Here is a 25,447-nt window from a genome sequence, read left to right as displayed (position 1 = left end):
ACCCCTTTCTAGTTTTGGAACCCTGAGTAACTTATAAAACTTTCAATTTTCATTTCCTTGCTTGCAAAATATCAACTGTATCAGTCTATTTTTATGATTATTAACTGAAATAATGTACTTAAAATGGTCAGCACAGTACTTGTTACAAAGTGAATACAAATAAGCATCTACTACTTAAAACTATAAATAGTATGTCAACTATACTTCAATTTATATAAAAGGAGAGGGAAAAAAACAATGACTGTGCCCCAGTCCTCCACAGGAGTAAAGGACAGCAGTTAAAAGGACTCAAAAAATGACACGAAGGAACCTTAAAAGGACACTGCTAAGTGAAAAAAGCCAACATAAAAAGGCTATGTACTGTATGATTCCATCTCTGATACATATTGTAAAAGGTACAAGTAAGGAGACAGTACAGTGATCTCGGCTTGCCAAGGGTTGGAGGCAGGGAGAAACAAACAGGGAGAGCACCGGATTTTTACAGCAGTGAAACCACTCTGTATGATACTACAATGGTAGATACATGTCATTACACATTTTTAAAATCCTAGGTGTACAACACCAAGTGTGAACCCAAATGTAGACTACAGACCTGGGGCAGGGAGGAGTCTGTGCACATATGAGGACAGAGGGTGTATGGGAGATCTGTGCCTTCCACTCAGTTTTGCTGCGAACCTAGAACTGCTCTAAAAAATAAAGTCTATTTAAATTAAAACAAAACAACAAAAATAAGTAAAGGCTCTGAAATCAGAAAAATATGCTTAGAAATTAACTCCTAAAAGGCTAGGCAACTTCAGGCAAGTCCTTAACCTCTCCTAGTTTCTTCAAATATAAAAAGGGATAATAAATAATATCCATGTTAGAAGTGATAAAATATTCCATGAAATTAAGCCAGTTAAGCAATTACTACTGTGAAAGACTAAATAAATCTTGGCAAGTATTTTTATTAAGCTTTAGAAGTTCTGCAACTATATGGGATTTTAGTTTTAAACTAATCTTTAATTCAAATGACAGTCTATACAATACAATATTCCTCAGGAAATGGGTAACTGATGAACAAAGTTAAATATAAAAAAGAAAATGTTTGACTTTGTTAAATACCACTTTTAAAAAACTATTTCTCTTGGATTCTGTCTGAATTAGCCCATAATGAAAATAAATGAATCTTGCTTTCATGATGATCCCAGTGTCATCATTTACTCATCTCATTTTACTATATATGGAGATAAGTATTGGGAGAGGGGATGCATGTGAACGTAGTATAACACACTGATTTAGAAAATGGAATCTGGAGTCCAAATCCCTGCACTCAAACCCTGCACTACTCAACTTAACTAGCTGTGTGACTCTGGGCAAGTCGCTTAACCTCTCTGTTCCTCAGTTAAATGGATATAACAAGTACATCATAGGGTTGTTATGAGGATTACATTAATTATTAATGGTTTAATAATAAAACTATTTAGAACACTCCTGATATACAGTCTCAATTAAGTGTCAGGACATGGAAGTGAAAGTCTTAGTCAGTCAGTCCTGTCTCTTTGCAGCTACCAGGCTCCTCTGTCCATGGGATTTCCCAGGTAAGAATACTTGAGTGGGTTGTTGCCTCCTCCTTCAGAAGACTCTTCCTGACCCCAGGGATCAAACCCGCATCTCCTGCACGGCAGCAGATTCTTTACTGTGGGAACCACCAGGGAACCCAAATAGCTCTTATTCTCATCTTTAATCGAGACCATTTTTTAAAAAAAGAAAAAGCAATTCAACTAACCTTTAATTTCTTCCACCAAAAGTTTATCACATATTTGTTTCTCATATGTTTCTATATGTTCCAAGGATTCCTGAAACAGATCTGCCTCCCGCATTACTTGATTCTGGTACAGGATGAGTTCACTATATTCATAGTCTACTTTGCTGGGAGGAACCTGGAAAGAAAAATAACCAAATAATCTTATTTATATAATAATAACAAAGCAGTTACAGATCTAACTGATTTCTTAGGAATGTCATTCACACAGACTTTAAAAAGCAACCTATAAGCAGTTACAAATAGAAGAGTTATTAACAGCAAAGATTAATATATTCTTTAAAACAAATGAAGGGATGGGATTTCTGCAAAGGGAAGAGGTCAGCAAATCCTATTACCAAAGAAAAGTATAATAATGGGATTAAAATCCTAAAGAATATTTCAAAAAAAAGAAACCTACTAGAATAAAGCACTTTAGCAAGGTGACAGAATACAAGATCAATATAAGAAAATCAACTATATCTCTCTATACCAGCAACAAATAACCCTACCCCTCCAAAAATTTAAAATAATTTAACTTACAACAGCACTAAAAAGAACAAACATTCAGGAATATATTTAAGAAACAAGACTCATACCAAAGAGTACAAAACACTCAAAGAGAAATTAAAGACCTAAATGCATCAACAGACATTTCATTCCATGTACATGGATCAGAACTTAATATTTTTTGACTCAGTATTTTTCTCTCCCATGCTGATCTAAAAATGCAGTGCAATCCCTATCAAACTCTTAGTAAGCTTTCAGACACTGACAAGCTGACCCCAAAATTCAAATGGAAGCCAAAGGAACCCTACATGTACAACAGAATCATAAAAAGAAAAACAAAGTAGGAAGACTTCAAGTTTCAAACATACTACAAAGCTACATCAATCAGGACACCGTGGTTGGGAACGGCGTGAGGACAGACAGAGACCAACGGGTCAGAACACATGCTTCAGAAGTAAGCCCTTATAGCCTGGTCAGTCAGTCTCTGACAGGTGTGCCATAAGACAGGGCAGTCTTTGCAACAATGATGGAGAAGCAATAAAATATCCATATGCAAAAAAATAGCCTTAGACACATATTTCATACCATATACAAAAATTAACACAAAACGGATCACGGACCTACATGTGAGCACTAAAACTACACAAGAAATCTCAGAATAGGAAAAAATCTTCATAACTATTTGTATAAGAAAAAAATTAGTAAAATACATTTCAAAATTATAAACTTTTCCTCTTCAAAAGACATCATTAATAACATGAAAAAACAAATTACAGACTATAAGAAGATATTTTCAAATGATATATCTGATAAGCTTGTACTGAGAATATAAAAGAAATTCTTACAACTCAATTGTAAGACAAATAAACGAACTAAAAAATGGGCAAAGAGTTACATAGACATCAAAGAAATATAAATGACTAGTAAGAACATGATAAAATGCTCAATATCATTAGTTTCTGGAAAAATGCAGACACAATCAAAACAAATATTACTACATACCCACTGGGAGACTATCATCAAAAAATTGAACAGTAACAGGTGTAAGGAAGGTTAGAAAGTGGAATTCTCACACATTGCTAGTAGGAATGTAAAATGGTCCAGTCACTTAGAAGAACAACTCAACAGTTTATGAAAAAGATAAATATATACTTACCATATAACCAAGTAATTTCATTCCTAAATATCTACCCAAAAGAAATAAAAATATATATGTCCACACACAAACTTACACACAAACGTTCACAGCAGCATTATGCATAGCTAAAAGTAAAAACTACATATATGTCGATCAGTTGTTGAATAGATAAAGTGTGGTATATCTCCAAAATGAAATAGTATATAGCACTAAAAAGGAATTAACCACTAATACTACATGCTCTAACACAGGTGAATCTCAAAACTATTCTAAATAAAAGAATCTAAAGACAAAACACTACATTATGATTGTCTTTATTTGAAGTTTCCAAAAGAGGTGTAAGTATATTCCCTAATGTTATAACATATGGAGAGCTCTGTTCTTTCATGTCTTCTCTGGACCACAAGGCAGGGACAGAGAGGTCAGAATAGAGGACAGTTACCATGAAAACTCTGTAATGAGAATTACTGGGTAAATGAGAAGAGAAAAAACATCCACCACTCTAGCAGGTAAAACTACTTTGGCTATCAAACCCATCATGTTTTGGGTAACGTGTCAAAAGAGAAAGTTTTCATTAAGAAAATACAGAGGATGATGTCAGGAGAAATGGCAAAGAACTCTAAAAAGTCACCTCTCCATAAGAGAAAGGAACAGGTAAAAACTGTCAGAATCACGTTATTCAGAACTCTGAAAATGAACCAAAGGTTTCCCTGATGGCTCACATGGCAAAGACACTGCTTGCAACACAGGACACCCAGGTCGATCCCTAGGTCAGAAGATCCCCTGGAGAAGGGAATGGCAACCCATTTCAGTATTTTTTTTTTCCCATTTCAGTATTCTTGTCTAGAAAATTTCATGGACAGAGAAGCTTTGTGGGGTACAGTCCATGGTGTCACAATCGGACACAGCTGAATGACCATCACTTACAGCTATCTGGGGAGCAATTACTGAAGAAAAAAAGCTAGATCTTAAGACGACCAGTGAGTTTTATGTCATTTTAACTTCCCCTAGTCCTATCCCTAGTGGCTCAGATGGTAAAGCGTCTGACTACAATGCAGGCGACCCGGGTTCAATCCCTGGGTCAGGAAGATCCCCTGGAGAAGGAAACAGCAAGCCACTCCAATATTCTTGCCTGGAAAATCCCAAGGATGGAGGAACCTGGTAGGCTATAGTCCATGGGGTCGCAAAGAGTCAGGCATGACTGAGCGACTTCACTCATCTCACTAGTCCCATCCAAAGCTCTCCAGCTACACAGTAGCCTTGAGAAACAAGCTTGTATTCCCACAGCAGCTTGGCAGTCACCAGTGAGAAAGAATGAAGCTGGGGCTCTTTCAAAGCTTCCTTCCCAGGAACTGTAGTGAACTGACCTATCTCCTGGTTCACTGCAAGCCTCCAAGTACAAGCCTAACTCAGAGTGTGCCCAAAGCAAAAAAAGCCTCAGGGGAAGGGGAGAGCCTAAGTGCTCATCAAAACTGTTCACAAGGGGACTTCCCTGGTGGCCCAGTGGTTAAGAACCCCTCTGCCAATACAGGGGACACAGGTTTGACCCTTGGTTCGGGAGATTCCACAAGCCGCAGAGCAAACTAAGCCCGTCAACTACAACTCCTGAGCCCACGTGCCCTAAACCTCCACAAGAGAAGCCACTGCAACGAGAATCCCACACACCACAACTAGAGTCACCCCCTTTCACCACAACTAGAGAACGCCTGGGCACAGCAATGAAGATTCAGTTCAGCCACAAAGAAAGAAAAAAGAAAAGCGATTAGAGGCATGTGTTTTACCTTTATAGCGCCTGAAAGATGGGTAACAGTCAGGGTAGACAACAGACTACACAAAAGCCTTAAAGGAAAAGCTGGGAAATGTGACGTCCATAGCGGGCAGTGAAGTCACACACATATAGAGCTATACACAGGTTCAAGAATTACCTGAGAAAGTCCTAAGCTCTCACCTCCTGCTGACCTTGAGACTGCACAAGTAAGAGGTGAAAGTTAAGGCAGAGTTGTTAATTGCCTTCAGTTCAGTTCAGTCGCGTCCGACTCTTTGCGACCGCATGAACCGCAGCACGCCAGGCCTCCCTGTCCATCACCAACTCCCAGAGTCCACCCAAACTCATGTCCACTGAGTCGGTGATGCCATCCAACCATCTCATCCTCTGTCGTCCCCTTCTCCTCCTGCCCTTAATCTTTTCCAGCATCAGGGTCTTTTCAAATGAGTCCGCTCTTCGCATCTGTTGGCCAAAGTATTGGAGTTTCAGCTTCAGCATCAGTCCTTCCAAGGAATATTCAGGACTGATTTCCTTTAGGATGGACTAGCTGGATCTCCTTGCAGTTCAAGGGACTCTCAAGAGTCTTCTCCAACACCACAGTTCAAAGGCATCAATTCTTCAGGTTCAGCTTTCTTTGTAGTCCAACTCTTACATCCATACATGACTACTGGAAAAACTGTAGCTTTGACTAGATGGACTTTTATTAGCAGAGTAATGTCTCTGCTTTTTAATATGCTGTCTAGGTTGGTCATAACTTTTCTTGCAAGGAGCAAGTGTCTTAATTTCATGGCTGCAGTCACATGTGCAGTGATTCTGGAGCCCAAAATAATAAAGTCTGTCACTGTTTCCACTGTTTCCCCATCTATTTGCCGTGAAGTGATAGGTAAACTGCCTGGCTGAGTGCTAAGGCAAACACCAACACAGAGAAATTTAACAATACTACAAGATCAACAAATCGACAAGTCTCTAGCAGGAATGACCAAGAAAGAAAGAAGGCTACTAAAATTGAGAATGAAAGGAAGACTGTTACCACAAACTCTACAAAAATAAAAAGGATTATAAGGGACTATTAGGCAAAGTGGTATGCCAACAAATTAGATCACCTAGATGAAATGAACTGACTCTCAAAAAGCATAAGCTGCTGAAACTGACTCAAGAAGGAATAGAAAATCTTAACAGACCAACATCAAATAAAAAGTAAATCATAATTACCAATAATCTTTCCATAAAGGAAAGCCCAGGACCAGATGCCATAACAGGTGAGTATTACCAGATGTTCACCTAAGAACTAACACCATCCTGCACAAAACACTTCCCAACTCATGCCCTGAGGCCAGACATAGACATCAGAAGAAGAGTACAGCTTAGTATCTCTTATCCCAGTATCCTTCACTAATAAAGAAATGCAAATTAAAAGAATAATGAGATACACTTCTTCACATGTAGAAAACTAGAAAAACTATTAGTCCAGAAGACTACTACAGCTAACAGTAAGTATGTCCAGTAAGGACATAGGCAAATAATAACCACCAAACCTTGCTAGTGGGCATATAAATGAGTACAAGTACTTCAAATGGGTAAAACTGAAGACACAGATCTGCAGCTCTGCAGTTCCAGTTTTAGGTATAAATTGAAAAGGAACTCACAAATATGGCTAATGAAACAGCAGAAAAGAATATTCACCATAGCACTAATTTTTAATAGACATGAAACAGTGTAGATTAACCTTAGCTATGGGAACACCAAACAGCAGTTTAAAATGGCTAAACTAGCCCTACATGTATCAATACAGATGTACCTCTAGGAATGTCTGATTTTAAAAACTGAGTATCATTCTTGTAAAATTTTAAATATATAAAATAACAGTCTGCAAACTTTCATGGACTTAATACATAAGGTAAACATGACTAGAAATGATCTATACCAATTTCACAATAGTGGCTACCTCTAGGGAGGGACATGGGAGGACACTGGTTTTTCCAGAACATTTCAGTTCTTTAAAAAATAATTAAATCTGGAGCAATTACTGCAAAATGCTAACACCTTTTTAATTTCTCTTGGGACACACACTATATTTTTGCATTTTTACTATTTTACTGTTTAATATTTTTTCATTTTTCTATTTTTTACTATGTACAGTAAAATATATTTAATACATTTATATAAAATATAAAGCAATATATATTAAAGAAATTCCCACAGTCACAAAACTATTTTCAGTTTCATGTATTCTTTTATTTATTCATTTGAATATTATTGAAATTATAGCATAAAAACATTTTTATTTTGGGAATTCCTAGAAGTCCAGTTGTTTGGACTCTGCACTTCCACTACAAAAGGCATAGGTTCAATCCCTGGTCAGGGAACTAAGACCCCGCACGATGCATGGCATGGCCAAAATAAAAGAATTCTTCATTATAACTTTTTCCAATTATTTCAAAAAATTTTCAATTTTTTCAAAGATCTGAAAAACTAATTCATGCTTGAGGGGTGGAGGAAATATAGAAGTCAACTATTTTAGTTTGTAGAGGAAGGACATGTTAAAATGAACTTCTTACTTGCTGAGTTTGTCTAAATTCTTCCAGTAGTTTTAGTGCCATATCATAATCTTTCAGTAGATGGTATGCAATAGCATAGCCAATCCAGGAAGCACGCTGAGTTGGGCGCAATTGAAGAAGCTGATATCTTGTCTCCTTAAAAAAAAAACAAATCTTTTAAATTCTTTTCACTTTTTAAAGTTTCTCTAAAATATAATTCATCAGTTTTAAGACAACATACCTTTAATTCCTTTCTAATGAACTGAATGAACAAGTATCACTGAACTCCAGAATGAAACAAAAATACTGAGTTGGACAAAAAATTCATCTAGGATTTTCCGGAAGATGGTACAGAAAACCTGGAATGAACTTCTGGGCCCACCCAATACTGTCTATGTTCCTCAACTAAACTTAAACTCTGGAATACTCCGTAACGCTCACTGAAAGACTGTCACTGAAAAGCTGTCTGTGGAGTCAATGCTATCAGGCTGCCTTATAAAGTTACCTTTATACAACAAGAATGTCTTCTGGTAACTAAACACCTTAAAAGAGAGAATAAGATAGCTTTTAATGAAAGGAGAGTTTCCTGCATATTAAATTATATAAAATTAAGACCTACTTACATTGTTGTAACAGGCCCACAGACAGGCTGGACAGAGCCAGAGAAAACACTCAAACATCTGACTGGACTTTTCTAGCAGAAACACCACCGCTGCTACTCTTAAGACAGCTCAGTATCTATGACATTAGGAAGAAAACACCAGAAATTCCACCTGGTTGCCAAGAGGAATCAAGACCAGCACAAAACCTAACCTCCCTGCACAACTCCAGCTTCCTCGTAGTTCATGTGTGTCTCCAGGTTTTAAGCAAGTGTACGGCCTAAAGGAACAGGGTCTCATGAAAACCCTTAGCTGCAATGAGTTTTAAAAATGTAATGTTTAGCTTCTGTGACTGCCATTGGAATGCGTGCTGGCCATCTACGCTATAGGCCATGAGGAGAACTATGATTAGATCTTTCTTTAAAAAAGCTATCTTTGACAAAACGATTGTGACAATATTCACATCTAAGTGTCTGTTCCTTCTAGGAATATGGCATTAAGCTCTTATCAATCTCACCCCTTATTTCCACTGTTACTTCTCTGTCACCCCCCTACTTCATTAAAGTCTGACTCAGTTTTCATCTCTCTGTCAAATCCTGCCACTATCCTGGGCAAATCTAACACTAACCAACCAATAACCTATCTTCTTGGAGCCAAGATTTACTTCTCTTTAATGATCTCCACCCTGTAGCAGGGACCTACTCCCACCACCACACCCTAGACCTTACCGCCACCCAGAAATCATAAATTCAGGTATCTCACCCTGGCTACAGCTCCTATGCTATCAACAGTCTCACTTGGGACCTTCCCACCCTTGTTCCTGGATACCACCAGGACCTTGAGTCCTTCACCTCTAACCACCAGCTCTTTTATCATTTATTTATTTCACAACCCCTCCTAGCAACCAGTCTCCTGCCAATATTGTTAATTTCTTTATTTCTAAAGATAAGTGATTTGAACTCTGACCAAACTTAGGCTGCTAAGTCCTAACCAAACAGAAAAGCCACACAACCTTGATGAATTAACTGGTGCCATGACTAAGCTCAGCAGAGCCCTAGAAACTTCTGCAGAAGCCTGAGCACAGGGTGGAGGGACTTCCACAGCAGCAGAAAGGCAGAAGGGAAAAGCTAACCAAAGACTTATCTAAAGAGGACCATTACGTCTCGGCAGCCTCCTTCACACGAGAGGGGGGGATTCCATTTTGAACATACTGAATTTAGGATACTAAGTGGGGTAAGCACCTGTAGATGCCCAGTAGAGTTGACAGTAATGGTCTGGGACTACATTTATGGCAATACTCCTCACAATATCTTGTATTTTCTAACCCTAATAAAGCAAGATAGTCAATCTCTACATTTGGGTTTCTATTATAAAAGCTCTGTTTCAGAAGTATAGAACAGACTTGTGGACTCTGGGAGAAGGCGAGGGTGGGATGTTTCAAGAGAACAACATTGAAACATGTATATTATCTAGGGTGAAACAGATCACCAGCCCAGGTTGGGTGCATGAGACAAGTGCTCGGACCTGGTGCACTGGGAAGACCCAGAGGGATCGGGTGGAGAGGGAGGTGGGAGGGGGGACCGGGATGGGGAATACATGTAAATCCATGGCTAATTCATTTCAATGTATGACAAAAACTACTGTAATGATGTAAAGTAATTAGCCTCCGACTAATAAAAATAAATGGAAAAAATAAATAAATAAAAGCTCTGTTTGCCAAATTTGTAAATATCAAGCCCACAAAGAATATGGTACAATATTAGCACATAGGAGATATTCTAGCTTTTATAATAAAAAGCATTAAATGAATAAACTAGTTACCCTTTTGGATCAATTTGTGCAATTCTGCAACAATCACTGGAGGGGAGATCCCAAGTGACTTCCCCCTTCTACTATAGAATGAAATTGACGATCAAGTCTACATGATGTTAAGTTTACCTCATTCTGAATTCACGTGCTTTTAAGTTATAGCTATTGCAAAAACATATACACTTAAGACTAAAATACTTACTCGATAACCCTCAAGGTCTCTCATTTGGATCTGCAACAGAGAAAGATCCCTCAAAATTTGCAGATTATCTTTATCTAACTTGAGGGCATTTCTGTAACATTTAATAGCTTCATCATATCTCTTATCAGAACGCTGCAAGAGTCCATATACATGCCAACCTATTAAGTTAAGGAAACAGACATTCACAGATACTAGAATATACTATGCTACATATTTAACAGAAAGCTTACCTTAACAAAATGGTATTTTGTTTGGGATTTACCTTAGAATGACCTAAGTAAGAGGGGGATAGTGAGGTGATAAAAGATGAAACCAGATCAGCCTTGATTGACAGTTGTTAAATTACTGAAGCCAGGTGACGGGCATATAGTATTTCATATAGTATTTTTATTCTATTCTATTTCTGGACATGTCTGAAATTTTTCATAGAATATTTTTAAGTAACCTTAGAAATTACTGGTAGGAATTCACATTCCCAGTCCCTCACTTTCCTAGGCCAGCATCTCAACATGCTCTTAATATCAAACACTGTGTATTAAAACAGGATATATACAAAAATTGCAATTATCTTTTAAAACAAGTATATATCCATTCAATCAACTACAAAACATGTTTTTAATTGACTAGTGATTAAAGACTACAAAAAGTAAGTTTTTATTTAATGTAAATTACAGTCTTAGCATATCTTGGAGCAACAAAAACTATCTTACATGCCCTTTCTCTTCACTTTGGGGTAAGCACTGAGATAATGAAGTAAGTATTTAGTATTCTGAGAGAACCCTAAGCTAAATATGTAAAAAACACCATTAAGACTACTGATGTTCAATACTGGTCTAGAGCTAGATGATTTAAATGCAAAACATTAACATAAAATGGCAATATGCGATTCTGAATAAGTATACATATAAGCAAAACACAAATTAAAATAGTTTCAATGATCCATCCCTAAAGAATATTTTTGTTTTCTTACACACTGGGGTACTAGCCAAAGAAAAATATGATAAGTATGCAGTGAAGTAACAGCCAAGTCCTTGTGCAGCAGAAACCAAGTTGAAGAATCAACATGACAGTTATACTAAATAAAATCTATCTTATAAGTTCCTTCTGAATGTTCTTCTAAGGTTTCTAAAGGAAAGTTCAAGGAACTTTTAAGGAACACAAAGTTTACTATAAGGTAAATCATTCGGAATGGGTAAAGTATCACTCTGTTTATGGATGTAAATGAAAAAAACAATGGGTTTTAAGTCACATATAATTATCAAGGTTGGCTTCCCAAGTGGCGCAGCATTAAAGAAGCCGCCTGCCAATTTAGGAGAAGCAGGAGATGTGGGTTTGATCCCTGGCTCGGGAAGATCCCCTGGAGAAGAAAATGGCGACCCACTCCAGTATCCTTGCCTGGAAAATCCCCACGGACAGAGGAGCCTGGCGGGCTACAGTCCATGGGGTCACAAAGAGCCGGACACGATTGAATGAGTGAGCACATACACACAATTATCAAAATTACTTTTCTCTTACACTAAGTACAACTGCAGTAAATACACAGTGCATAGGGATTCTTTTTAAAATCTTCCAATAAACAAAAAACAAAGGGTAGGGAACAGATGAAATTAATATTAAAAATGTTGATAATATTGAAGCTGGACAATAGGTACATAGAGTTCATTAAACTCACTCTTTCTTACAGCTTTAAATTTTTCCATAGAAGTTTTTTGAGTTAGAAAAACTAGTAAACGGAAACAATGAATTAAATTAAAACTACTGAACTACTAAAAAAGGATACAGACATGACTCTTCACATCGTTACGAAGTCCTTTACGAACAAATTCATATGCTTCTTCTTTTTTTCCTAAACAGTTCAATGTTAATCCTTTCATAGCCAAAGTCTCTGGAAAACATTTCAACTTCTATTTACCCATGAAAGACTCAAATTATTCTCTTAGCACTATTTTAATATGAGATCTACCAATGCATACAATATCCATCCTTTAAATCCTATAGTTAGAAGAACTTCTCTCCAAATAAAGTAAAAATATATTTATGTATCTGCTTAAAGTTTAGCCCTATCCTTTTCTGAAATCCCTTAGGCTGGAACTGAGTTGGTAAAAAGCTTTCTGCCTTTCTGAAGACTCTATAAAGGAAGTTAAGATTATTCTGCTAAAAAAGGTAACACAGCAGGGTCCTGAGTCCCGTTGAGTTAAATCTACTCCAGCTGACCTCACCTTTCACCTGAGGTCAATTCTACTAAAAATCTAACCACCTAATCTATACTCCACAAAATCATTCAATCTATCTGAAAGTGATGTACACAATTTAAAAGTCACCCTACTTCATACTGGACCAGACTTCATTTTTGGTTGCAAGTTTATTCCAACAAAGTCCACTGAGGCTAATTAAGATCAGTTTGCACTTGAAAAGCACAACACTGGACTGTGCGAGTGGTAACTAACCCAAGAATATGTTTAAGCTAGTTAGAGGAAGATTATATAGAATGAAATAATTCTCTCAATAACCCACAAGACCGAATTACAAAAGAAAAATGGTTGGACTCTGGTTTTCAGAATATGGTGATCCAATAGTTCAGGCTCCTATGATCAAACATCTTATTTTATCTATTTTGACATAATGAACTTCCCCAGAAGCTCCCATTTGGATAAAGGCCTGGAGAATCCCATGGACAGAGGATCCTGGTGGGCTCTAGTCCACAGGCTCACAAAGGGTCGGACACGACTGAGCAACTAACACTACTCTATTGCTAAATAGCTTGAAAATAAGCTTTAATTTCTAAAATGCTATGAAACAAAGACTTCTTTCCACCTCCTTCAAAGAATGCTTTAAACATTATTAGAAACTGAGTAGGGCCAGGCTATTTTCCTAATAAGATGGTCTCGAGAATTACTCAAGTCTAATATTCAGAGACCCAGTTGGCTGTCCTCTGCTATAGGACCATAACTTACATGTCTAACCTGACTCATCCTTTTACCAAGCACTGGTCACCAGCGAAAAAGGATTAGAAAGAAAATACAGACTTAACTGATATCAGTGCTAGAAGAATCAAGATAATCCAAATGTAAATCAGTAGTATCCTATTTACATATGAAGATCAGCAGATATGTTAACAATACATCTACCAAAAAATAAAATCCATTTGACTGTATCTTCATTCTACTTCGGTGCTGCAAATACTGTTCTAATTTTATACATAAGAAATCAAAGGATAAGTCCTACTCAAAGCAACAAATGAAATCAGGTCTATAAAAGTAGATGTATATATGCCATTTATTTACCAACAGATCGACTATTTCTCATCTTATTAATAAAAGTAAAGTCTATAAATATATCTAAGCATGATATTGAAGGAAATAATCTAGAATAAGAATGATATGAGGCATAATTTTAAAAGTTAAACATGTGTGGACTCTAAGAGAGCTACAAGGCCATGGAAAGTGGGTAGTATTCTTCTTTCACTGTTAGAAATCCTTTCCATCTGATTGTGGAATTAGATTTTCTCAAAGGAATCTCATAGGTGATACCTCCATGTTCAGCAAATTTCGGATTTGAAAGAATCATCTTGCAAAATTTGAGGCCATTTTTGTATTGCTTCTGTTCATAACATTTCTGAAAAAGAAAAATTATTATACAAAATGAATACACATGGAATAATTTCATTGTATTGTACCAATTCTAAATTCAAGATTCAAAGTTAGGTTTAAAACATGTGATGGAAAGGTTTTATACCAATTTAAAAAACTTATAACATGAAGTGTACCTCTGTTACTTACTGGTATCTGAGTATTTTCACTTTTACAGAAAATAAAGAAAAAACTGGGACTTCCCTGGTGGTCCAGTGGCTAAGACTCCCAAAGCAGGAGCCCAGGTTCAATCCCTGATCAGGGAACTAGAGCCCACATGCTGCAACTAAAACCTGGTGCAGACAAATAAATAAATATTTGAAAATAGATACTTTTTAAAAAAAACCTTATTGTCAATCAATACACTGTTATGGCTTTCTTTTATTCAAAATCCAAAAGCAAAAACATGTGATCACAAAGAAAAATACTAGAAACTGTATTAAAAGCCTTTGCTACTTCAAGAATGGAACCAAAGCATATACACAAAAAAATACTGCTATTTATTGGGCCACTAATAAGTGTCTGTACAAAACTTGTTATGACTCACAACAATTCCTTAAGGTAGGTGTCATCATCTCCAATTCACAGATGCAGAAACTTAAAAGTCCATTAAATTTGTTTAATAGTGGCTCAGCTTAGTTGCAAACTCTGGGTTGACTTCAAAGACCATGGTCTTTCCATCAATTATTCTAATACAAATGTAAGCAACCTCTTTATTCCTAAATGCCACCAGCCAGGCTAAATAACCATGCCTGGCCTCCGCAGTCATTAACTACGAGAACACTGCATCTTTAACTCAACCTCTCACCTGTGGTTATAGGTTATTTTTCCTAGTACTCAGCATGCCAAGCTCACCCCCATCTCAAGGCCTCTGCCCCTCTGAAACATTGTTCTTCCCCAGATCTTCCCATGGCTGGTTCCTTATGATCAAGTTTTCCACATCATCTACCTGACCCTCTAATACTGCCAGCCTCTTACTGTACCCCTCCACACACACACACACTCTATGATACTGCTCTATTTTCTACACAGTGCTATCATTTCCTAACATTATTACTTATTTGTTTTTACTTAGTGTCTGTCTTTCCCATCATATGGTAGGCTCCATGAGAACAGGGATCCTGACTGTTTTAAACATGGCTGCATCCTCAGATTCTAGACAAATAAGCACTGCTCAACACAGTCTATGTGTACAGTCTTCTAAGTTTAAAACAGAACAGGACCCCCAAAGGAGAAGAAAGATTAATTCTGGCCAACAGGGGTGACATCTGGAGGGGAAAAGTATTTATAGAAAAAAAGTCTTTGAGGCTTATTGATGGCCTCTGTTCATGGGGTTCTCAAGGCAAGAATACTGAAGTGGTTTGCCATTCCCTTCTCCAGTGGACCACATTCTGTCAGACCTCTCCACCATGACCGCACAAATGTACTCATCTCACATGCTAGTAAAGTAATGTTCAAAATTCTCCAAGCCAGGCTTCAGCAATACGTGAACTGTGAACTTCCAGATTGTTAAAGCTGGTTTTAGAAAAGGCAGAGGAACCAGAGATCAAATTGCCAATATCCACTGGATCTTTGAAAAGTAAGGGAGTTCCAGAAAAACATCTATTTCTGCTTTATTGACTATGCCAAAGCCTTTGACTGTGTGGATCACAATAAACTGTGGAAAATTCTGAAAGAGATGGGACTACCAGACCACCTGATCTGCCTCTTGAGAAACCTGTATGCAGGTCAGGAAGCAACAGTTAGAAATGGACAAAAAACAACAGACTGGTTCCAAATAGGAAAAGGAGCACATCAAGGCTGTATATTGTCACCCTGCTTATTTAACTTATATGCAGAGTACATCATGAGAAACACTGGGCTGGAGAAAGCACAAGCTGGAATTAAGATTGTCCAGAGAAATATAAATAACCTCAGATATGCAGATGACACCACCCTTAAGGCAGAAAGTGAAGAGGAACTAAAGAGCCTCTTGATGAAAGTGAAAGAGGAGAGTGAAAAAGTTGGCTTAAAGCTCAACATTCAGAAAACTAAGATCATGGTATCTTGTCCCATCACTTCATGGGAAATAGATGGGGAAACAATGGAAACAGTGTCAGACTTTATTTTGGGGGGCTCTAAAATCACTGCAGATGGTGACTGCAGCCATGAAATTAAAAGGTGCTTACTCCTTGGAAGGAAAGATGACCAACCTGGATAGCATATTAAAAAGCAGAGACATTGCTTTGCCAACAAAGGTCAGTCTAATCAAGGCTATGGTTTTTCCAGTGGTCATGTATGGATGTTGAGAGTTGGACTGTCAAGAAAGCTGAGTGCCGAAGAATTGATGCTTTTGAACTGTGGCGCTGGAGAAGACTCTTGAGAGTCCCTTGGACTGAAAGGAGATCCGACCAGTCCATCCTAAAGGAGATCAGTCCTAGGTGTTCATTGGAAGGACTGATGCTGAAGCTGAAACTCCAATACTTTGGCCACCTGACGCAAAGAGCTGACTCACTGGAAAAGACCCTGATGCTGGGAAAGATTGAAGGCAGGAGGAGAAGGGGACGACAGAGGATGAGATGGTTGAATGGTATCAACGACTCGATGGACATGAGTCTGAGTAAACTCCGGGTGTTGGTGATAGACAGGGAGGCCTGGCATGCTTCCATTTATGGGGTAGCAAAGAATCGGACACGACTGAGAGACTGAGCTGAACTGAACTCATGACCTCTGGGAGAGATAGGAAAACTTTGAATTTTGAATCATGCTAACATATTACACATTCCAAAAATATTTTAACACAAAAATTTTAAAAAATAACAATCTGAATCTAGTCACAGGAGTTAATGACAAAGACAAGAAGAAAAAAACAAGCAGAAGGAACTACTGGGGAAGAGGAGAAAAAGAGAAATATTATGTTTTTTTCTGCTTTACCAAGTATCTGAAGTAATAATATCATACTACCAACAACAGGAATAATAATAGTTAACACTTCCTGGAAGCATTTTCTATGTGTCAAGTGCTTTTCTCATTTACTCTTTACTTAAATCCCAAGGAAAGCCTATGGGATACATGTAATCTCCATTTAGATGGAGACTGAGGCATAGTTACTGAGTTTACACAGCTGGTGTCAGAGCCACAATTCAAACCCAGGTAGTCATCTCCAGTATCCAAGCATTCAGGTTAAAGGAAAGTCTTATTAAGTTCAATAAGGAATATATACTAAGTAGAAAAAACAGACTGTAGTTTCAACTTGGCTACTAACTAGACAGAGACCCCTAGACTGTCATTTACTATTCCTGGGTTTGACTGTCTCCTCTGTAAAGAGCAATGGAGTAGTTCCAGAATTCAACAAAACATAATGCTAACAGCCAGTTTGGGGAAATAAGACAGGTAGGAACAAGTCATGCAAACCATGTTGATAAGCCACCTGGTAAACATGTTTGGATGTTTAAATACAATGAAAAGTAACACTGAAAAGTTTCTGTTGGTGGCAATGCGCTTTGGTCCACAATAAAACTAAAAAATAATTCTATGACAGGCTTCTGAAAACTATGGAATTTGTCCCAGCCAAGTTTCACCCACACTTACTGCAATTTGAGATGATAAAATAATTCATTTTGCAGCATCTTCCTGAAGTCATGTAAGCTTATAAAAACATTACATACTCATTAAAAATGGTCAGCATTTCCCAATTGGGGGGACGGGGCGGGGGGAATAAAGTGAACTCAGCAGCAGTTTTAACTTTTTTTTACTAGAATATAATAAATTAGTTGTTTCTCATTATGCTCCTGATGACATGATTTGAACTAGAAAATATCCACATAGACAAAAAAAAAGCGTTGTCATCTTTCATGTACAGTGCAAATATCCTGAAATCCAACTAGCAATTTATATAGATGATTTTTCATTGACATGTTTCAGCTTCCTTAAACAAAAAAAGTAACAGACCAGCTCACCCAAAAGGGGCAAAAAATTCACTTCTCTAACTGCACATTGTGAAAAATATAGATATAAGAAAAATGAAAGTAAAATAAAGAAAAAATAAAGGCAAAGTCGAAAGAAGCATTCTGCCACAATTAGATTTTTACACTCATTCCCATTATTTGCTCAACACTAGCTCAGTTCAGTCGCTCAGTCGTGTGCGACCCCACGGACTGCAGCACGCCAGGCCTCCCTGTCCATCACCAACTCCCGGAGTTTACCCAAACCCGGGTCATTGAGTCTGTGATGCCATCCAACCATCTCATCCTCTGTCGTCCCCTTCTCCTCCTGCCTTCAATCTTTCCCAGGATCAGGGTCTTTTCAATTGAGTCAGCTCTTCGCATCAGGTGGCCAAAGGATTGGAGTTTCAGCTCAACACTAAGCACCATGTAAAATTAAGATTTAACATTTTCACCGCATTTTCCACGTTGCTTCCCAGGTTTCTTTCTGCTACAAAACAAAGTGAATGCTCCCTCAAGTGCAACGCCAGCCTACCCCAAGAAGCTTTCATCACTTAGCTCACCGCAGGGCCTGTGCGAGTTAAACGCAATCCGAGTTCCCTGTGACCACCGAGAGTGGTGGGATTGGGCGGGGGGAGAGGTTGAAGAGGGAGGGGGCATATTATGACTGATTTACGTTGCTATATAAGAGAAACCAACACAACATTATACAACAATTATTCTCCAATTAAAGTAAAAATAACATTTTTTTAAAAAGCAATCAAGAGTTGTGCTCGAATTTATAACTTAAAAATGGCAGTTCCGGTCACTAACTTCTCAGAGGGTGAACACTGGCCACCAAAAGAAGACAAACCTCTCGGTCAAAGGGAGGGTCGGTCTCCGTCCGAGGTTTTAGCTCCCGGGAACCGGTATAAACCAGATCGCGCCCCGCCACAGACTCGCTCCCTCTCTCCTGGGTGTCAGCGCCCGCTGTGCAACAGATTCCACACGGAGCAGCGAACCAGCACCCCTGGGCGCGGGGGTGACGGCTAAAGCTAACTGCGGAGGACCAGGAGCGAGGAGCCGGCGAGGCCCGCCGCCAGGCACCGCAGCGCGCGGGCCGCTCCCCGCGCCCAGGCCCAGGGTGACTGCGGCGGGAAGTTCCTGGAAGGACTGTCCACAGAGAGAGACACGACAGCGGGGGGCCAGCCCGGCAAGGCGGGCCTGCGGGTTTCCACAAAAACAAAGAACCCGAGGGGGCGGGGCGGCCCGGCCGCGCCGGGCGCGGGGCGGCGGGCGGTGCGGTCAGCGGCCACTCACCAAGATGCGTTTGAAGAGGTTGCTCTCCTTGGGTGGCAGCTGCACGTTGGGCATGGCGGCCGGAGGGGCAGGCTAGGTGCCCCCCGCGCACCGCCTTGCGGGACGGGCACCAGGGCAAGCCGCGGCTGTGAGTCGGGCTGCGAGCCTCGCATCAGCTCATTGGCCGAGAGCTGGGGCTGGGCGGGCCGGCTAGGGCTGTTGGCCGGCTCTGACCGAGGAAAGGGGAAGGCGGTCCGGACAGGACGCCGCCGCAAGCCCAGGCTTGTTTTGGGACCCGCGGCGCGAGTCCCGCGCACGGCAAGATGGCGGTCGGGGCCCGCCCCCCTCGAGCGTGGCGGCGCGCGCATGCGCCCGCGGAAAAGTCTAGCGGGGCGTGTGTGAAGCGGTCTCCTCAGGCACCTGCCCCGCGCGCCAGCGGTGGGAGTTCCCCGCTCGCGTCGCTCACAGATCGCTGGCTTGTGTTGTGCTCTGACGGTTACGTTTCAGGCCCAAGAGGGTGTTAGTTATATCAGAGCCTGTGTTTTTTGGTTGTTGTTGTTGTTGTTGTCTTCTGTCCAGTGAGGAATTTAAACAGCACTGGACTCAAGAAGTATCTTGGTGTAGGGCAAACTTGTTTCCCATCTTTTCCCCCGGCGACTTAGACTTCAAGAGAGGCCTTTTCTTTTCTGTGTGGACCAAACAAGTATTCACAACGTATGTGAGGTCATTGAACAGGACTTGTAATGGGCTGATGTGAAAGCACGTTTGAAATTCAAAGAAAAATACTCTCACCAGTATAGAATACCTAACAGTGTCAGAATTATGGTGCTGTCATGCCACTGATTCTCCAGGTCTACCTAGGCTTTCTCCTCAGCTCATTCTCCTTGGTACAAAACCTATGATAATGGAAGGAAGAAGATTCAAGCCCAGGGTGTTCCAACTCAGGAGTGTTTTTCTGACATAAAAGGCAGTATAATGACAAGTATATCTTTCCTTTTCTCCTTCGCTTTTTGCTTCTCTTTTTCACAGCTATTTGTAAGGCCTCCTCAGACAGCCATTTTGCTTTTCTGCATTTTTTTTTTCTTGGGGGTAGTCTTGATCCCTGTCTCCTGTACAATGTCATGAACCTCTGTCCATAGTTCATCAGGCACTCTGTCTATCAGATCTAGTCCCTTAAATCTATTTCTTCCTTCCACTGTATAATCATAAGGGATTTGATTTATGTCATACCTGAATGGTCTAGTGGTTTTTCCCTACTTCAATTTAAGTCTGAATTTCACAATAAGGAGTTCATGATCTGAGCCACAGTCAGCTCCCGGTCTTCTTTTTGCTGACTGTACAGAGCTTCTCCATCTTTGGCTGCAAAGAATATAATCAATCTGATTTCGGTGTTGACCGTCTGGTGATGTCCATGTGTAGAGTCTTCTCTTGGGTGTTGGAAGAGGGTGTTTACTATGACCAGTGTGTTCTCTTGGCAAAACTCTATTAGCCTTTGCCCTGCTTCATTCTGCACTCCAAGGCCAAATTTTCTCCAAGCAAAGGAGAAAAGGAAAGATATACCCATTTGAATGCAGAGTTCCAAAGAATAGTGAGGAGAGATAAGAAAGTCTTCCTCAGTGATCAGTGCAAAGAAATAAAGGAAAACAATAGAATGGGAAAGACTAGAGAACTCTTCAAGAAAATTAAAGATACCAAGGGAACATTTCATAAAAAGATGGGTTCAATAAAGAATAGAAATGGTATGAACCTAACAGAAGCAGAAGATATTAAGAAGAGGTGGCAAGAATACACAGAAGAACTATACAAGAAAAGATCTTCATGACCCAGATAATCACGATGGTATGATCACTCACCTAGAGCCAGACATCCTGGAATCTGAAGTCAAGTGGGCCTTAGGAAGCATCACTACGAACAAAGCGAGTGGAGGAGATGGAATTTCAGCTGAGCAATTTCAAATCCTAAAAGATGATGCTGTGAAAGTGCTGCACTCAATATGCCAGCAAATTTGGAAAATTCAGCAGTGGCCACAGGACTGGAAAAGGTCAGTTTTCATTCCAATCCCAAAGAAAAGCAATGCCGAAGAATGCTCAAACTACCACACAATTGCACTCATCTCACACGCTAGCAAAGTAATGCTCAGAATTCTCCAAGCCAGGCTTCAACAGTACGTGAACCATGAACTTCCAGATATTCAAACTGGATTTAGAAAAGGCAGAGGAACCAGAGATCAAATTCCCAACATCGACTGGATCATCAGTAAAGCAACAGAGTTCCAGAAAAACATCTATTTCTGCTTTATTGACTATGCCAAAGTCTTTGACTGTGTGGATCACAATAAACTGTGGAAAATTCTTAAAGAGATGGGAATAATAGACCACCTGACCTGCCGCTTGAGAAATCTTTGTGCAGGTCAGGAAGCAATAGTTAGAACTGGACATAGAACAACAGACTGGTTCCAAAAGGGAAAGGAGTACATCAAGGCTGTGTATTGTTACCCTGCTTATTAACTTATATGCAGAGTACATCATGAGAAATACTGGGCTGGATGAAGCACAAGCTGGAATCAAAATTGCTGGGAGAAGTATCAATAACTTCAGATATGCAGATGACACCACCCTTATGGCAGAAAGCAAAGAAGAACGAAAAAGCCTCTTGAAGAAAGTGAAAGAGGAGAGTGAAAAAGTTGGCTTAAAGCTCAACATTCAGAAAACTAAGATCATGGCATCCAGTCCTCTCTCTTCATGGCAAATAAATGGGGAAACAGTGGCAGACATTATTTGGGGGGGGGGGGGCTCCAAAATCACTGCAGATGGTGACTGCAGCCATGAAATTAAAAGACGCTTACTCCTTGGAAGGAAAGTTATGACCAACCTAGACAGCATATTAAAGAGCAGAGACATTACTTTGCCAACAAAGGTCCATCTAGTCAAAGCTATGGTTTTTCCAGTAGTCATGCATGGATGTAAGAGTTGGACTATAAAGAAAGCTGAGCGCTGAAGAATTGATGTTTTTGAACTGTGGTGTTGGAGAAGACTCTTGAGAGTCCCTTGGACTGCAAGGAGATCCAACCAGTCCATCCTAAAGGAGATAAGTCCTGGGTGTTCATTGGAAGGACTGATGTTGAAGCTGAAACTCCAATACTTTGGCCACCTGATGCGAAGAGCTGACTCATTTGAAAAGACCCTGATGCTAGGAAAGATTGAAGGCGGGAGAAGAAGGGGATGACAGAGGATGAGATGGTTGGATTGCATCACCGACTCAATGGACATGAGTTTGAGTAAACGCTGGGAGCTGGTGATGGACAGGGAGGCCTGGCATGCTGCAGTCCATGGGGTTGCAAAGAGTTGGACATGACTGAGCGACTGAACTGAACTGAATGACAGAGATATATGACTCTGGATATGATCTGGACATACATCGTTAGTAAGAATAGCCATACATCCAATGTAGGTTTTATATTAAGGGATATGGAAATATCAGGTACATAAACTTATTTATACTTGTTCTGGATCGTGATGTGTGCATATTTATGAGACTAAGGGTAATTGATGCATGGTTGCATTTAATGGGCACTAGGTGGCTTAGTGGTAAAGAATCTGCCTGCCAGTCAAGATGATTCTGTGGGGCACAAGTCCACCATCTTCCCAGTCTGCCAGCTTTCCAAATAAAATCACTATTCTTTGGCCCAACAACCCCTCTCTGATTTATTAGCCTATTGTGTGGTGACCAGTATGAGCTTGAAGTTGGTAACAACTCTTATTTTTGTTAATGACACCACTCCTGTAGTTAAAATTTTCTGATTAACTTTTTGACTTCCCTCTGTTATTCTCCACATTCAAGTTGCCTAGTCCTTTAGATTCTAGATCTGTCATGTTTCTCCTTTTCCTCCTCTGCTTTCTATTCCCACTCCACCTTGAGTATTGCAAATACCTTATAATTGCAAAACTGAATAACCGAATAACTCTAATGTTCTCTCCTCCATTTCATTTTGCACCTTGCTCTAGATTTGTTCTTTCTATCCAAAACTCTAAATGGGCCACTCAGTGTATCAAAACTTTCAATGTCTAGAACTCTGTCAGTTGTCTATAACTCCCTCGTGGTCTAGAACTCGGTCTGTTCTCAGTTTCCTTCCACTTTGCTCACACAATTACCTTGTATAGGAGTGGAACCAGTGGGAACATCAGATCCAGTATTTTCTCAATTCCATACTTTCACTCAACCTGATAGTTTTATGAAATTGTTCTTCCATTATCCTAATCTTGATCTTCCTAAATCTCAAACGACATGACTTTCATAAGATCTTTCCAAGTCTGTCCGATAGATCTAATCTCTGTCTTCTGTGTATTTACAAGTACTTTGTCCTTTTATGCCTATGTCTTACTCTGTTTTATGTTTTATAAATTTTAAATTATTCAAAGACAGTGATTGTCTACCTTGGCTTGCACTTTTGTGTCACCTAAGAAGCTTAAAAATCTACTGGTATCTGAGCCCCACCTCCATAAATTCTGATTTTATTGAGGTAGGGTGGAGCTGCTGCTGTTGCTAAGTCACTGCAGTTGTGTCCGACTCTGGGCGACCCCGTGGACGGCATCCCACCAGGCTCCCCCGTCCCTGGGATTCTCCAGGCAAGAACACTGGAGTGGGTTGCCATTTCCTTCTCCAATGCATGAAAGTGAAAAGTGAAAGTGAAGTCACTCGGTCGTGTCCGACTCTTAGCGACCCCATGGACTGCAGCCCACCAGGCTCCTCCGTCCATGGGATTTTCCAGGTGAGAGTACTGGAGTGGGGTGCCATTGTCTTCTCTGGTAGGATGGAGATTGGTATTTTAAATTTTTCCAGGTGACTGGAATATGCAACCAGCATATTGAGAACCAATGCTTCAGGGCATTTCATCCAAATCCAGGCTCAATCATGCCAGCTTGAGCAAGCTCTGGGAGTTGATGATGGACAGGGAAGCCTGGCGTGCTGCAGTCCATGGAGTAGCAAACACTTGAACATGGCTGAGTGAGTGAACTGAACTGAAACATGCCACCATTCCTCTTGAGGTTGAATTTAGATCAGACACATAATACAAAAAACCCTCACCACCAAGATTCAATTTGGAACCCTCATCAAAAACTACGAATTGCAGATGGGACCACAGATAGTGAACACAGACTAGAACTGTTACTATTCAAAGGCTCTGGGTCAGCGTAGAAATATCCTCTAGAGCTGGTGCTCCACTGGAGAAGCCACTTGCTATGAGAAGCCCACACCCTGCAGCAAGGAATAGCTCATGCTCACTGCATCTAGATAAAGCCCACAGCAACACAGACCCAGCACAACCAAAAATAAAATAAATAAATGTAAATTTTAATGTTTAAAAAAAAGAGAGAAAAAAAGAACAACCAACAGATTCACACCCTCCAGTCCTGTCACTTCTGTTGTGTTCTTGTTTGTTTGGCTCTCTGTTTTCTCTCCAAACTCATCTTCCTATTGCTGTTTTCTATGCCACACCTTTCCACTTAGCTTTATCCTCGACCACTGAGCATTCTTTCCTTCTTAGCTTCATTGATACCCAGCCCTTCACCAAGGATACTGTTTCTCATTTTGCATCTTCCTCTGCTTACATACTGTATGAGCTGGTGAGAGAAGAAATCAATATTTTTTTCCCATCCCACTGCCCGCCCACCCCCCCATCATAAGACTTCACCTTCATTATTTTTGAGTCTATACCCATCAGTTCTGTTGTTCTGTTCTCACTTTCCTCTTGGTTGTTATCCTTCATTTGTTCATCTTCCAAGTGACAATAGTTGTCATTTCAGCTTCACTCCTGGTATCTATCTACTATAATTCCAGTAACTATGTGGATTTAAAACCCTAGCCTTTGATAAATAAACTGTGGTACATCTAGACAATGGAATATTATTCCGTGCTAAAAAGAAATGAGCTATCAAGTGATGAAAAGATATCAAAGAATATTACATGTACTAATATATTACTAAGTGAAAGAAGCCAGTCTGAAAAGGCTATATACTATGTGATTCCAACTATATGACATTCTAGAAAAGACAAATCTATGGAGACAATAAGAAGATGAGTGATTGCCAAAGGCCAAGGATTAGGGGGAAGGAGGGATGAATAGGTGAAGCAAAGAGGGTTTTTAGGGCAGTGAAACTCTTCTGTATGACACTGTAGTGCGGGCTACACTTGTCAAAACCTAGAGGGTGTACAACATCAAGAGTGAACCCTAATGTAAACTATGGACTTTGGGTGATAATGACGTGTCAGTGTAGCT

The 25,447-nt window shown here is 39.8% G+C and overlaps 1 protein-coding gene across 6 annotated transcripts in view; it reads right to left on the bottom strand.

Annotated features, from left to right (window-relative positions):
* Nucleotides 1–19,501, bottom strand: part of NAA16 (N-alpha-acetyltransferase 16, NatA auxiliary subunit) — a 65,615-nt gene extending 46,114 nt beyond the window's left edge. For 5 of the 6 annotated variants that reach the window (XM_070471173.1, XM_020879752.2, XM_020879753.2 and 2 more), the window contains exons 1-6: nucleotides 19,192–19,501; nucleotides 13,871–13,955; nucleotides 12,121–12,225; nucleotides 10,341–10,498; nucleotides 7,752–7,886; nucleotides 1,766–1,919 (exon numbers count right to left, since the gene is read on the bottom strand). In XM_070471173.1, coding sequence (XP_070327274.1) covers nucleotides 1,766–1,919; nucleotides 7,752–7,886; nucleotides 10,341–10,498; nucleotides 12,121–12,225; nucleotides 13,871–13,955; nucleotides 19,192–19,245 — 691 coding nt within the window. In that variant the 5' untranslated portion in view covers nucleotides 19,246–19,501. The remainder of the gene's footprint in view (nucleotides 1–1,765; nucleotides 1,920–7,751; nucleotides 7,887–10,340; nucleotides 10,499–12,120; nucleotides 12,226–13,870; nucleotides 13,956–19,191) is intronic. The other variant, XM_070471174.1, reaches the window with a different exon arrangement.
* Between the last annotated feature and the right edge of the window lie 5,946 nt (nucleotides 19,502–25,447).

This window comes from Odocoileus virginianus, chromosome 8, assembly GCF_023699985.2.
Source record: "Odocoileus virginianus isolate 20LAN1187 ecotype Illinois chromosome 8, Ovbor_1.2, whole genome shotgun sequence".
Taxonomy (NCBI): domain Eukaryota; kingdom Metazoa; phylum Chordata; class Mammalia; order Artiodactyla; family Cervidae; genus Odocoileus; species Odocoileus virginianus.
This window is presented reverse-complemented; position numbering and strand designations above follow the sequence as displayed.